General features: G+C 31.3%; 1 protein-coding gene across 1 annotated transcript; it reads left to right on the top strand.

Moving 5' to 3' along the window:
- The first annotated feature begins 13,350 nt into the window (after positions 1-13,350).
- LOC139840179 (UDP-glycosyltransferase 89B2-like) lies at positions 13,351-15,025 on the top strand. Its single transcript, XM_071830407.1, has one exon. The coding sequence runs from the start codon at positions 13,354-13,356 to the stop codon at positions 14,749-14,751; it is 1,398 nt and encodes a 465-aa protein (XP_071686508.1). The 5' UTR covers positions 13,351-13,353; the 3' UTR covers positions 14,752-15,025.
- Positions 15,026-16,675: the final 1,650 nt, after the last annotated feature.

Below are 16,675 nucleotides of genomic sequence, written 5' to 3'. Positions count from 1 at the left end.
AAAAATAACGCGAACAGAGAACTATCTGATTTTTTTTATCTTTTCTGTTTAAATTCGCAAATATAATTAATAAGTGATAATGGTGGATGAAAAGTCATTTGAATTTGTCAATAACATGTAAATGATTGTTTGATTTATAGCAGAGAAGGGTCGACAAGGAGACTCAAATTAGGAAGAAAAATACAGAAGAAAAAAAAAGAAAGCGACCTGTAACAATATTTGTAATATGTCTGCTTGATTTTTTTATATAATTAATATCAATAGTTAATAAATATATGAATAATAATAATAATAATAATTATATTAATAATAATAATAATAATAGTAATATTAATAATAATAAATAATAATAATAATAATTATAATAATAAGTATAAAAATGATAATGATGATATTATTAGTGATAATAATAATAAATTGTATTATTTTTGTAATAATAATAATAATGATAACTATAACAATAAAAATAATGATTTTAATGATAATAGTTATAATAATAATAATGATGATAACCACAATAATAACCATAATCATAATTCTTCTACTATTTATAATAATAATGATATTAATAATGATAACAATAATATTAGTATTAATAATATTATAACAAATAAAATGTATCAAATTTCATATCTATATATTATATATAGTAATATTAATAATATACTGATATTAATATTAATATAATGAAAGTAATAATAATAACAATAATATCAATATAATAACTATATTTTAACTTGTAATTACCTTTAATATATTATAATTTATTACTTATGTAATGTTTACTAACTATATAATATAATAGAATATTTATACACTATATATATATATATATATATATATATATATATATATATATATATATATATATATATATATACATATAATAATAATACTGTATAGAAATCATATATATTTATACATAGACTCATTTAAAGAACAACCTAATCATTCTGTATATCATTTTTACATTTTTAATTCTAATGAATAAATTGTATTTTATTATTTCAAATTATTATATATACTTTTGTTAATATATATATATATATATATATACACACACACACACACACACTAACATTTTTACTTACACACAATTGTTCGTGAATCGTCAGAAATAGTCAAAGGTTAATTTGAATTCATGAAAACAGTTCAATATTTTTGAGACTCAACATTACAGACTTTGCTTATCATGTCGAAATCATATAAAGAATAAGTTTAAATTTGGTCAAAAATTTCCGGTTCGTCACAAGTAGTAACAATAAACAATTCACAACAGTAACTAAACACTTTAAGTAGCAACATTCTCATTCAAAATTCATGCATAACCCAAGAAAGTAACATGTCCATCATGTCATAAGTAAAAACAATAAAATAAAACACGTCTAGCAATGCATGTGCGAATATCAAGTAATGAGCAATAATAATAATAAAATAGTTTCTAATAACGTGGAACAAGTCCAAACAAGAAATCTCTATTTTCGTTTTTGCAGCTCCTTCAACAAATACTCGACCATCTTCTCTAGATTCTCAACTCTTGGTCTAAGGTCTTCGGGTTCATTATCATTGGCAGCAGCAGTGGATGTATTAGGTTTAGAAGTGGAAGTAGAAGCCTCATAGGGATGAACACGACGACACATCTCAAGTGATTGGTTGTCATAACAGAAACTCTTACAAAATGGGTTTTTAGCTCGAGCAGGTCCTTTAGGTATCCTACGGTGGCCTCTCGGTTCGTAGGGGTTAACAAAGTCGGGATCAACAAAAGGCGATTGGGAACGAGTAGGTGAATCGGGTAAATTGGGTTCAGATTCGGATTCGGGTTCTGGGTCTTCCTCAAGATCCTCCTCCGGTTCCTCCTCTTTCGGTTCTTCCTCGAGTTTGGATTCCATCTCGGGTTCAGACTCAGTTTCGTCCACAAACTCAAGTATAGTGTTTCCTTGCGCTTGCACGGTCTCTTCGGATTCCATGTCGGAGTCGGTAAGAATGATAGGATTGGAAGAAGTCATCTAGCACTCAAGAAAATACAAAGTTAGTACACTTAGAAATCATACCGTTCAAGTAAGGTAACAAGTAGTGTAACTATGGTTCATATAACTTAGCAAGTCTAGGGTTACAGTCCAGACTCAAAAGATGTCCTAAAGTACGACACTCTAATGTAACCTAGTCCTAGGTAACCGTTCTGCCCTGATACCATATGTAATACCCCGTCAGAATCCACTAACGGTGTATTAACTCCGGTCCCACAGTTTAACGGTCACGCCCTCTATATGTGACGTTTTCGAAAAAGTATTCACATTAAATATCAAAACAAAGTCATTTATTAACGAAACAGTTCTGAAAGACAGTTGACATAATTATCCAATCGTAAATAAACTTAAAACAATATTTGAAACATTAGTTTTCAATGCGAATATATGTTCTTTATAATAAGACATGGCGAAAACATGTTGGACAACATCCAGTACTAGCAGCAAACAAGCATGACAACTCTGCAAAGCGGAAGCTATACCTCTATGGACCTGAGATAAAAACATGTAAAATGTCAACGAAAAAAGTTGAGTAAATCTACAGGTTTAGCAAAGTATTTCGTAAGTTTAGGCCACAAGCTTTCTAGAAAACATCGTAAGAAAAGCATACATTATCATGAGCACTTGATTATAAAACTTTAACCCACGGATAGCTAAGCTACACATCTTCCCTTTACCCTTTCTAAATATACACCGATCAAGTGTACAATTAACAACAGAATAAGCACCTGCTATGTTTAGGTGAGGTTTTTCAAACCTAACGGTACCGTCCTTATAAGTCGAGCTTACATAAAGTAATTAATATAATCAAGATAAGGGATTTTTGATCTGAACTCATATGTTTATCGTTTAGTTAATTGTGCCTAATATATAAAACATTTGAAAAAGCATGTTATCTCATCCCTGTAAAAATGTAGTAGGGACTGAAGACTCACCTTAGCAAAAGCACTGAAATCCCTTTGTAAAAATCGTACGGTAGTCGAACAATCACGACCGAAAAATACAACCTAGCCAAATAGGTCATCTTAAGTAAATACATAGGTCACACTATGTCAACCCATAGTGTACGCAAAGTCCTAGTGCTCAGACTGACTCAATAAGCATGTAAAGTCAACTAGTCCAAGCAAGTCAACCAAAGTCAACTCAAAAGTCAACTTGGTCAAAGTGGTCAAATAAAGTTAAACATCTCAGTAAGTCATGCAATCATGTTCAACACGTCAAACCTAAGTCAAACAACATGTTACAGTTCACAGTTTAGCAATTTGCACATTCGCAGTTCATCGCATGTCCTTAAAATACGTGCATCATGGAGAAACAAGAGTAAAACTCTTATCACATAATTCATATAAACATGGAAAACTCCTGATCACAACTAGACTCAAAATCGATTCCAAAAAGTCTGGCCAAGGCCTCATACGATGTCTACAAGTCGGGTTTCAGAAAAGGTCTATTTACGGTTTACCAAATCAGTTTCTGCACGCGCGTCAGTTTTGAAACATTTCTTATAAAATATTGAAAATAGATTATGACTAACGGCCAATTGTAAATGACTTAAAACACTCCAAAGTTTTAGTGGTAAATTAAACAAAGACATTCATTTAGCCAATATTTATATTTACAGACCATTCAGTTTTAGTCAACAAACAGACATATCATTTGGTCAAGCTTATAACTCATGGAAAATCACATTTTCAGAAGTTAGAATACAAATAAAATACATCAAGAAACATATAAACTAAAATATTCCAGAAGATCAAAGCCTCAATCAATTTCTAGTTCACTCTAGCAATTTTTGTTTAACTTTGAAAACAGATTCAACACACTATAAAGCATGAATCTTCGTTTTGACACACCGAGAGCAATACAAAACCTTTTGACGCAATTCCTAAGTCCAACTCGTATGATTTTTAACAAGGAATACAATGGTACACTTTTCATTAGCCAAATAAATAAGCACATAACTCATAAAATTTGGATATCATGTAAACCCTAGCGAAAACTTCAATTACACATAACTTGAGCATACGATCACGAAATCAAGTGAATTAAAGTCCAAATTCAATAGTTTTTCGATAACATTTCATCTAAACACATTACAAGATCAGTCCACAAGTCAATTTTATCAGATCATTAAAATACAAATTCATTTTTCATGCAAACAACATCAATTGATCAATTAAACGATAAACGACAACACAAAACATCATTAATTGAGCATTAGACTTGATTACACTATGTAATTGATAAAAAAACTGATTTATAACTATTAGGGTTATGATTTATACCTTAGAATATCAAATTGCTCACACAATCGCGTAGAGAACGACAAGGGGATCAACGTTCGTGTACAAGCTTTCTTCTAATTTTGAGTTTGAATGTGTGTGTGTGTGTGTGTGTGTGTGTGTGTGTGTTGAAGGCCGACTGCCAAAGAGAGGGGGAGAGGGGATGGACGTCGACTAGAATGTTTGTGGGTGAGGGTTATGCATTAATTTTTCCTTTTATATTTTAAGTCCAGGGCCTCACTAAACCCTTTTCTAGTCCATTAAGATCAAATTAGTCCATCAAGAGTGTATGGGTGTGGGTTTGGTCGTAGGGGCCCACTTAGGGGTGTTCTGGGCTCGTTTGCTTAATTACTCGTACGCGCGTGGTCCGTTTCGAGTGCCGTTAACCGTACCGGGTCTCCGGAATGTTAACTAGTCGTTGAAACGCAATCACCGGGATTAATTCATTAAATAAATAATAAATTAAATAAGTTTTTCTTAAAATAAATAATTACTACCTCCGCCTCATTCCAATAGTCCAGTATTCCATTTTGGGCTGTCCCAAATTAATAGTCCACTTCCATAAAAAGACAGGAAAGAAGATATTTCATTGGTGGATCTGGAGAGAGAAGATATTTCATTGGTGGAGAAATGAAGTTAGTGAAATTTCCTAAAACTGCGTGTTTTTTGTCTGTGGACTATTGAAATGAGACGGAGGGAGTATTAATTATTTTATCATTTTTCTGAGTTCCGTAAACTGAAAAGCTTTATAGACGATTAACTTAATCGTAGCGTTTTCTAGTTATTTCGCTATCCGAAACCAATTCATAAATTAATATAACATATTAATTCAAGTAATCCAATAGGATCAAGTATGCATTTAATTCTGTTAAACACATAAATTTCCAAGTAGACACCGTTAAATATTTAACGGACAAGTAACGATATTAAACGGAAAAATTCGGGTTGTTACACCAACCTTTTGGTTGGCACTTTTTAGCATGTTTATTCTCAGATATTAAAGAAATCTTCCGCTGTGCATTTGCTCATTTTAAAGACATTAATCGGAGTCGTTCATGGCATATTTCAAAAGATGTTGCATTCTAAATCATTGAGTATTATATTTGGAAATCACTATAGTTGATATGTTGTAAAATGTTATTTACGATAAACGTCCATACGTAGAAGTCATCAGTTGTCAAATAACCTTGGATTTATATACGATGTGAATTTTAAAAGAATGCAAAGTTTGTAAAACATATCATATAGAGGTCAGTACCTCGCAATGGGACCAAATGTTGATGACTTCTGTGACAGCCCATCCTAATCCACCTGGACGAAGTCATCAACATGTGATCCCATCGCGAGGTACTGACTTAAATATGCTATGAACGACTCCATGTAATATCTTTAAAATGAGCAAATGCACAGCGGAAGATTTCTTTCTGACCTGAGAATAAACATGTTTTAAAAGTGTCAACCAAAAGGTTGGTGAGTTCATAGGTTTATTGTAAATAATAAAATTCAGTGATTTTGATAGACCACAAGATTTAAATATGCATGGTACAAATGGGTCCGTATCCTATACCCACCTGTAATGTTCATGCGATTTTTTAAAATACAGTACACCTATCTCATGTATGAAACCATTCTTCAAAATTCTTAATAACCGTACACATTTCTCGTGTACAAAATAACATACACATAACCTATGTATAAAAATCATTCTCTCTATATATAACCTTGCTTGGTAACCGACCTTAACATTTAATGCGCATAAAGAATATCCCCAAAACATACAGGCATAAAGCAATTGGTATGATAAATACAGACGCTCTCGTCTGTTTAATATATAAACCTCGAAGTACTAAATACCATGCCCACTAGCTCTACTGTCTAGTGAACATTCTGGGTGGGGGTGTTAAACCCGGTAGATCTACATTTAGGATTCGCGTCAACTAGGGTGTCGTTACCTAATTCTTAGGTTGAATGTTTTGCTTGTGTCTATCGCGTCAAATATTTATAAAAGCATTTTCATGTATTCTCAGTCCCAAAAATATATATTTCAAAAGTAAGTAAAAAGGGAGCAAATGAAACTCACGATACGATATTTTGTAGTAAAAATATGTATACGACTGAACTGAACAATGCATGGTTGGCCTCGGATTCACGAACCTATATCAGTTATATATATATATATATATATATATATATATATATATATATATATATATATATATATATATATATATATATATATATATATATATATATATATATATATATATATATATATATATATTAAAACTTATAATAATATTTAAATAAGTTTATATAAAAATATTACTATACTCTGTTATATTAGTAATTTATATGTTACAAATATTTTAATTATAACTATTTTATATATTTTAAGTAAATAATTAATATTTATTTATCAAATTCTTATTAATGTATTTTATTTAGAATATATATATATATATATATATATATATATATATATATATATATATATATATATATATATAGGGGCAGGATCAATGGGGAAGTAACCAATCGGGGGGAAGCGGGGGGAAGTAAAAAAATTTTTTCTTTTTTTTTGAAATTTTTTTTTCCGGCATCAAGATCACACGAAAATATGAACATTTAGAAGAGACACTTCGTGATGAATGTTATTATTTAGGCGGGAAATGATTGACAAAAATAACATTCAAGATAATATTGTTCGTGAAGAATATGAACGTTTTTTTTCTTCATGTTTTGTGAAGTAAAATTTAGCCCGATTTAGAGTTTAGGGTTTAGGGTTTAGGGTTTAGGGTTTGGTGTTTTGGGTTTATTCCATAAACCCAAAACAGCAAACCCTAAACCCTAAACTCTAAACCGTTCGTGTTAAAAACTCAATCTAAATCCTAAATCTAAACCCTAAATCTAAACCCTAAATTTCTAAACCCTAATATCTAAACCCTATAAACCCTAATACCTAAACCCTAATATCTAAACCTCAATAGCTAAAACCTCAAAATACGCTCGAAAATACGATAATTGTTATATATTACTTTTTCGAGCATTTTCCCGCTAAAATAAAAAAATTTATCACAAAGTGTCTCTACTAAATGTTCATATTTTCATCTCATCTATAATGTTCGTGAACAAAGTTTTTTCAAAAAACGAAAAAAAAAGTTTTTGCTTCCCCCCGCTTCCCCCCGAATGGTTACTTCCCTCTTGATCCTACCACTATGTATGTATGTGTGTGTGTGTATATATATATATATATATATATATATATATATATATATATATATATATATATATATATATATATATATATATATATCTAATATATGCCATTTATTATAAATATTATATTTTAATGTTTAGAAATATTATATAATGTATTCAAATTTATATTTATATATATATGATTATATTAAAATATATTTTTATATCACTAATACTTTACTTGGTAAAATAATATTAATAATAAAAAGTTGTAATATTTTTATAATACTAATAATAATAATAAGTTATTTTATTTTTATAATAAAAATAATAATATTGATAATAATACCTAATACTAATACTGAGTAATACTAATACTAATTAGGATAATAATGATAAAAATAATAATTTTACTAATAATGTTAATCATAATAAAATGACAATTTTAGTTAATAATAATAATAATAATAATAATAATAATAATAATAATAATAATAATAATAATAATAATAATAATAATAATAATAATAATAATAATAACAATAATAATAATAATAATAATAATAATAATAAGAATACTACCTTCTATTAACAAGGTTAAAAAAAATAAACACCAATGCCCGAGCTCGAACCCGAGACCTCTCGTTTAACCAACACAACACCAAACCATTCCTCTAACTATGTTTTTTCTGAAATTATTGTTACCGTAATTATATTTGACCCGTCTATCCATCTTCTAAAAATAAATCCCATTTCATCATCATCATCTACATAACACCATGAATCGAAATCATCATCATGATCTTCCTTAACTTCGTACATCACCATACTCTACCATAATCATGTATCATTATCATTTCATAAACATCCTCCTTGTCGTTAAATCTTAATACCGAAGCCACCAACATCATTCATTTCATCATCATGTATCTATTATCTTTTCAGTCCATTAAATGTGTCTCGACCCAACAAGCATGAGCCCAACAGAAGCAAAAGGACTCGGCCCACTCAGAAGAAAAGGACTCGGCCCAAAAATTTAAAATCCTAAGACCACTTAACAACTTAAGGGCTTCGTTGGTTTGATTTACTGCTCGATTGAATCAAAAAACACAAGGGAACCGTAGCAGGAAAAAGAAGAAAAGAATGGCGGGTCTACATCTTCTTTCTCGGTCACCATTAACGTTTATCATCATCATCCTTATCTGATATTATTATGATCATAATATTATCATTCATTAATCATAATCATCGCATCTAACATCATCATCACGTCTTCCACTCATTATGAAATAAGAATATCATAATCATTCGTAATAGTTGCAGTGATTTTATAAATTATAACTATGTGTTTACGTGGGTCCAGAGGGTGTCAAAGTGGTCTAAACCCAAATAATGAATCTTTGGCTTTCGATATTCATGGATCCCACCTGCTGATTTTTAACGAGGCACAAGGACTAGTCACATTCATCATTCCAAGTCAATTCAATACCGTTCACGAGCCTAACCGAAATTCATGACCCAATCAATAAAAGGAATATCTCGGCCCAAGCTGCATGATAATTAAAGGCTTCGGTTCTTGTTAATACTTTATATTAATTGAGTGTTTTTAAAAAAAAAAAAAACAAAAATAAGGTAACTGGAACAAAATGCGTGTACCACAATTGATTCAATGTTGGCCCCTCCAATAATCCAGTCGCCCCACCAGTTTAAAGTGATTGACAAAGTGTCATTTGTAATCACAGTATCAAGCTTTTTCTTTTTGCATTTGGGGTCTATGGGGTTCGCTGAAAAAAAAATAGAAACAACAAACACATCCTTTTCTTCCTTTACAGCTCATCATCCACTAAGCTAGCCTTTAAAAAATGCCTCAACCCATTACTTTGATCTTGCAATTTACGAGTACTTATTCACTACAAATGCATCCTTTCTATCTTAATCAACTTTTTGTTTTATTGTTTGAAGGTAGAAGGGAAACACAGCAAAAATAATAAGTTTTTGGTTATATGTCAACGAAGGGTGGTTTACATTTAATAAAAGAAGGGAGAGAGAGAGAGAGAGATAGAGAGAGAGAAAGCTTAGAAGTGGTGGTGGTGTTTATTGTTTACAAGAGTGGTGGTCGTGGTTATGGTGACCGAGAGTTGTGGTGGCGTTTCTTCGACCGTAGTAGCAAAACATGGGTGTTAGAAGGTGGCGAATGAAGGCTGTTTGTAGTGATTGTTGGTGGTGGATTTGGGTCGACAGAAACAAGACAAAAAGAAAAGTGGTGATCGGTTTCACTTTGAATAGAAATAAAAGACACAATGGCAACAAACCGTAGCAGCTGCAGTGATGTTTGTTTCTCATGGTGATGATTGAATGGTTTTCATGATAGTAACAATAGCAAGTAATAAGTCATTCGAGTGGGTTTTGTTTCTCTTCCTTTCTGTTTTTCACTCTCGAATAGAAGTAGTGATTTTATAGCTGTAAGTGAATGATTATGATAGAACTCCAATGTACGATCGATTTGGTTTGTAGTGCAGCTATGGTCGACAAGATATTCGAGCGGGAAGAAGAAGATATGGAAAATAGAAATAGATAGGGACTTGAAACAGATTCGTACGCTTTAACTGTTATTGACCGCTAATAAATTTTGTATCTGTCTGTTTGTTTTCTTTTCTCTTCCTTCATTCGAATTACAGTAAGGGAATTTTATAGAGTGTAAGTATACTATGGATGCAGTAACAAGATTGTCTGTGGTGGTATGAGATCGACAGAAAGAATCGAGCAGAAAAAGAAATCAAAAGAAAAATATCAAAATGAATAAAGTTGATCACGATGTCTAACTGAATTGTATCTGTAGTTGTTTTGTAGTGAATTGGAGTCGACATATGGAATCAATTTGAATCAGAAGAAGAATAAAACATATACAGATTGCTTATTTTCAATTGATTTGTACGATTAAATGAATGTGATAAAAGATTCGATCAGACAGAAAATGTAATTCACTATAGTTTGATTGTGAAAGGAAACTGAATCCCATTATGTATATGCTATAATTTATAACATTTAATCTTATTAATAAACAAATATAAATATATTAGTATTAATATTGTTAGTAATATTAGAACTAATAAAAATACTAATAATAATAGAAGTAATATCAAAATAACACCAAGAGTAATAAAAATAATAATAATAATAATATTATTAATGATAATAATAATAAATTGTATTATTGTCTATTAATAATAATACTAAATATGATAATCATATTAATAATATTGATGTTAACAATAATAATGAAAGTAATAAGTATAACATTTATATTTTTCTTGTAATTATATTAATATTACATATTATTATTTATGTAATATTTCATACTTATATAATAACATATATTGAATATCTAATATTTACATATTTTATATATCTTACATTATATATATAATATTAACTATATATAGAATTCATATACATGTATATAGATTCATTTTAATTCAAATGATTAAATTGTGTTTTTATTATTTCAAATCATTATATTTACTTATATTTTTATTTATACATATATATCTATATTTATTTATTTACAAACAATTGTTCGTGAATCGTTGGAACTAGTCGAAGGGTGATTGAATATATGAAACAGTTCAAAATTTTTGAGACTCAACATTACAGACTTTTCTTACCATGTCAAAAATATTAAATCGTATCGAGAGTTTGGTTTAAAATTAGTCGAAAATTTCCGGGTCGTCACAACTTCGTCCAGGTGGATCTGGATGGGGCGTTTCATCGAAGTATCCAAACATTTTTCGATCAAAAAAAACCGGACAGGAGAAACTGCGGTCGACCCACGGATGACCGTGGAGTCGACCTGCGGTCGACCGTGGACCTCCTTCAGTATATTATTAAATGACTCTTTTGACTTAACGGTTTTGTGTATTGATCGTTTGCTAGAGATTGTGTAGGCTTGTGAACTTGTGATGTTCTATATGTTTATTTAAGCACACAAGACTTGTTGTCATCATCAAAACAAAGTGGTTAATATTTGAATATTAATATTGGATCGCTAACCATCATAGTGATTTCACTCTTCGGGATAAAGACGAGGAAAATGTTTCGGACAAAAACGAACATGGTTTTAGTAAGGTCTTGTGGCACGAGGTTTGTTGCCCCTGTCAACGGTTACTTTGAATGGCAAAGGGGTTACATTCTTTCGATAATCGTTCGGAAAATGAAGTTCGTCATGACAAATGACAAGATGGTCAAATCGAGATAAAAGGTGGAAAGGCTCCCTAACTTTCTTTAGAGTGTTCTATCGTTTTGGTTCGATCGTTTTATTTCATGTTTTAGGTTCTCTTGTATTTTTTTGTTTGGATTTTATTCGTTTAGTTTAGTTTAGGTAGTTTGGTTGCTTGTGGTAAGCTTTGTTTCCTGATTTGTTAATGTTCTTTTGTTAGTTCTAGCTCGGTTAAGCTTGGATGTATCTAGCTCGGTGCTTAGGAATCTCCAAAGGAGACGTAGGTTCAATTCCCACTAACCTCACTTTGAGGCCTTGCCTTTAAAAAAAAAAAAAAAAAAAAAAAAAAAAAAAAGCTTGGATGTAGATAGCGGAGGCTCGAAGTGTTCTCATCAGTTATGTTTTTTAGTCTCAAACATTTTCTGTTATTTTGGTTATCTTTCTTGTTTGATCTTTTTCATCTGTTTTATGTATTTAAAAAAATAATATTAATAATTTGCGACTATAAATAGAGTAAAATTGGCCCGCGCTACGCTGCGATTTTTGAACGACATTAACGCTAACATCTGAACATATGACTTTTTTATACGTTAGTCATGATTTAGTCGTAAAATGAATTCGTTAACAATATATACAATTTAGTGTGGGACTTATTTTAATTTTGAACAAAAAACTAAAAAGTTATAGTTCCCCATTGATTTTGGACCATCATTTCTTTTTTGTACTAAGGGGGAAAAAAATTGTACCAATCTTGTGGTGTTCAACTTTACGTGATTTAGTTGTGTAGATAGAGTTTATTGATGTATTGTAATGATAGATTAGAAATAAAATACAAATAATAATTTATAAGTATTTGTTGAAAAATAATTACGTAATGTCATTCTCACCAAACTCATATTTGCCTTCCATTTAAAATATTTCTTATCGAACCCATGGATTATTCCTTTAGCGTTATAATTAATCCACCAAAAGTCATCCGTTTTTGATGTAGTTTGTTCTGTTTTGTTTGTAAAATTAGTTGGTGTTTAAAGGTAATGGTTGTGAGACCTAGGTTGCGGCAACTGGGATGATAGGGCCGTTCTAAATTGTGGATGGTTTTTGGGGTGGAGTAAGAAATGGGAATATTGGGTTTACATTTTTAAGTCCTTTTATATATATATATATATATATATATATATATATATATATATATATATATATATATATATATATATATATATATATATATATATTTTGGACCCTGGGTAAAATGAAAATGGATGGGGCCGATAACATTTGGATACCCATTACAGCAATTTAGAATTATTTGAAATAAAAGTAATAAATTGAAGCACGTGGGAAGAAAATAATTTTGAAAAGACGTATACTCACTCTACAGCCACTATATTCTAAGCTTCCTCCCTTTAGTTCTTATTCTTATTCTTTTTATTAATACTGTAAACTGTATATTATGTATTATTGTGACAAAATGACAAGTTTCATCACATACTGTGACTAATCAGACCACGTAAAGAACCGTATTCAATGGTATAATAAATTAATACTTAAATACATACCTTGTTTAGTACTCCGTATTTTTATATATAAATAATGAGGGAGGCCTTCAACAACCTCGACCATAAAACCAAATATGCCAATAACCGGAATCAATAACGGCGATCACATCTTGGTGTTCCCATACCCAGCTCAAGGTCACATGTTATCACTTCTTGATCTCACACATCAATTAGCAATTCGTGGCGTACAAATTACCATCCTAGTCACACCAAAAAACTTGCCCATTTTAACTCCACTACTTTCCGCCCATCCAGCCACCATCACTACCCTCGTCCTCCCCCTACCACCCCACCCTGCCATCCCTTCCGGTATCGAGAACGCTAAAGACTTACCAGGTGGAGGTTTTCCTGCCATGATAGTTGCTTTAGGTGATCTTTATAACCCTATTAAAGATTGGTTTCAAAACCATCACAATCCGCCTGTTGCGATCGTGTCAGACCTCTTTTTGGGTTGGACCCACCGGCTTGCGGTCGAGCTCGGTGTTCGCCGGTATTGTTTTTCACCATGCGGTGCGTTGGCTATTTCTATCATGTTTTATTTGTGGAAATACCAACCTAAAAGAGTTGATACAAAAAATGAAAATGAAGTAATAAAGTTTAGTAAAATTCCAAATTCACCCGAATTCCCTTGGTGGCAAATATCTCCAATGTACCGAAGTTATTTAGAAGGAGATGCAACTTTGGTTTTTATTAAAGACGTATTTGTAGATAATATGGCGAGTTGGGGAGTCATTATTAACTCGTTTACCGAGTTGGAAGGAGTTTACGTTGAGTATTTGAAAATTGAATTGGGCCATGACCGCGTGTTTGCAGTTGGGCCATTACTCCCTCCTCCTGATAGTAAACTCATGGAGAGAGGTGGGCCCAGCTCAAGGGACGTGTTATCGTGGCTTGACACGTGTGATGATCACACGGTTGTATATATTTGTTTTGGAAGTCAAATAGTGTTGACCAATAATCAAATGGAAGCCGTGGCACTGGGATTGGAGAAAAGTGGGGTCAAGTTTGTATGGTCGGTGAAGGAGCCGACTGTTGGACACGTGGCAGGAGATTATGGTAAAATCCCGGGTGGGTTTGAAGATCGTGTGGCTGGAAGGGGTTTTGTCGTTAAAGGGTGGGCTCCACAAGTGGCGATACTAAATCATCACTCTGTAGGTGCGATTCTGTTTCATTGTGGGTGGAATTCAATTATGGAAGCAGTAGTGTCGGACGTTTTGTTGCTTACGTGGCCAATGGGTACTGATAATTACTCAAATGCGAAGTTGTTGCATGAGTTAAAAGTGGGAATTAAAGCGTGTGTGGGAGCCGAGACAATTCCTGACTCAGAAGAGTTTGCCGAGTTGTTTAGGAAATCAGTGAGTGAGGATACACAAGTTGAAAGAGAACGAGCAAAAGAATTTGCGAGGGCGGCGAAAGAAGGGATTGGTGAAAATGGGAGTTCAATAAAGAAATTAAATAATCTTTTCACATGAAAAAAAGTTAACGAAAGTCAATAAAGTTGTCCTCGTAAGACCATTTTTAACAACGCCAGACGTTTTGACATGTTAGTAGGTGAGAATGTGGTGCTTGATGGGAGTGCTGGTAAAATGATGAATAATGGGTAGTGTGCTGAGTGGCGTGTTGTTGGGTAGGGGTGGAGTATTTTTATTATTTTTCTTTCATTTGTTATTGATTTTAATTTATTCTGTTTAATTACTTATATGATTATTTTGTAAATTATAAAAAACAAATAAATTTAATAAAACACACTAAAATTCAAATTAAAAGAATACGATTACATTTAATAAAAAAGTCATAAATTACTTTATTTAAAATCACAACTTAATTCTTAAAAATTAAAAATACATTAATTTAAAAACGATTACATAAAACGGTGTTTAATTTTTTCCGTTGAACGAGTCCTGACTCACGTAATGAAATGTCCCGTTCATAATAATTATAAACGTTTCATATTAATTGATTTCGTTGCGAGGTTTTGACCTCTATATGAGACGTTTTTCAAAGACTGCATTCGATTTTTGAAACAAATCATAACCTTTATATTTACGATAAAGGTTTAAAATATTACGAAGATTATCAAATAATGATAATCTAAAATGTAGCGTTTTCACATGACCATTACATAATAGTTTACAATAATATTACACAACAACTTAAGTCTTCGAATGCAGTTTTTAAACAATATTGTACAAGCATACAGACTCCAATCCTGTCTTTATTTAGCATGCAACAGCGGAAGCTCTTAATAATCACTTGAGAATAAACATGCTTTAAACGTCAAAAAAAATGTTAGTGAGTTATAAGTTTAACCTATATATCAAATTATATTAATAGACCACAAGATTTCATTTTTTCACAATTAACTGCAGGAACACTCATCTGTAAAAAATATAATACAGAAACACTCATCTGTATAAAAATCATTCATATGAAGAACACCTGTTAACCGACATTAACAAATGCATATAGAATATCCCCAAATATACATGTACACTCATCTGTATATAAAAATCGAAGTACTAAAGCATCCATAACCTGAATGGGGTTCGTTAGGCCCATAGATCTATTTTCAGGATTCACGTCAATTAGTGGCGTTCACTAATTCTTAGGTTACCAAGCAAAAGGGTGATATTCAATAAGATAATTCAATCATAGAATGTAATTTTCAAGTACTTGTGTCTATTTTGTAAATCATTTATAAAACTGCATGTATTCTCATCCCAAAAATATTCGATAGTAAAAGTGGGACTATAACTCACTTTCACAGATTATCACTTCGTCGAAAAATAACACTTGGCCACTGGTCGATATTCATGAACCTATAACAAATATATACATATATATCAAAGTATGATCGAAATATATTTACAATATGTTTTATTATGTTTTAACGATTTAAAATTGTTAAGTTAACAGTTCAACGTTCGTAGTCCACAATTAGTTGTCCACAGTTAGTAGTACAGAAATAAATCAATATATATTATCTCGAATCAATTCACGATCCAGTGTATACAAGTCTCAGACTCGATCACAACTCAAAGTATATATATTATTTTGGAATCAACCTCAACCCTGTATAGCTAACTCGAACATTACCGCATATAGAGTGTCTATAGTTGTCCCAAATAATATATATAGATGACGTCGATATGATATGTCAAAACATAGTATACGTGTAGTGACCCGAACTTTTCCATATTTATATATATTAAATGAAATTGTTATTTACATGATTAAGTGTTTCCAACAAGTTAAGCAATCAAACTTGTTAAGACTTGATTAATTGAAATAGGTTTCATATAGACAATTGACCACCCAAGTTGACCTGTGATTCACGAACGTTAAAACTTGTAAAAACTATATGATGACATATATATGGTTATATATATAGTTAAC

This window comes from Rutidosis leptorrhynchoides, chromosome 4 (genome assembly GCF_046630445.1).
Source record: "Rutidosis leptorrhynchoides isolate AG116_Rl617_1_P2 chromosome 4, CSIRO_AGI_Rlap_v1, whole genome shotgun sequence".
Taxonomy (NCBI): Eukaryota; Viridiplantae; Streptophyta; class Magnoliopsida; order Asterales; family Asteraceae; genus Rutidosis; species Rutidosis leptorrhynchoides.
Note: the sequence above shows the minus strand (reverse complement) of the source record. Positions and strands in the feature narration are given on the sequence as shown.

Coding starts and splice junctions, on each gene's coding strand:
- LOC139840179 (XM_071830407.1), top strand. CDS start 13,354: ATGCCAATAACCGGAATCAATAACGGCGATCACATCTTGGTGTTCCCA.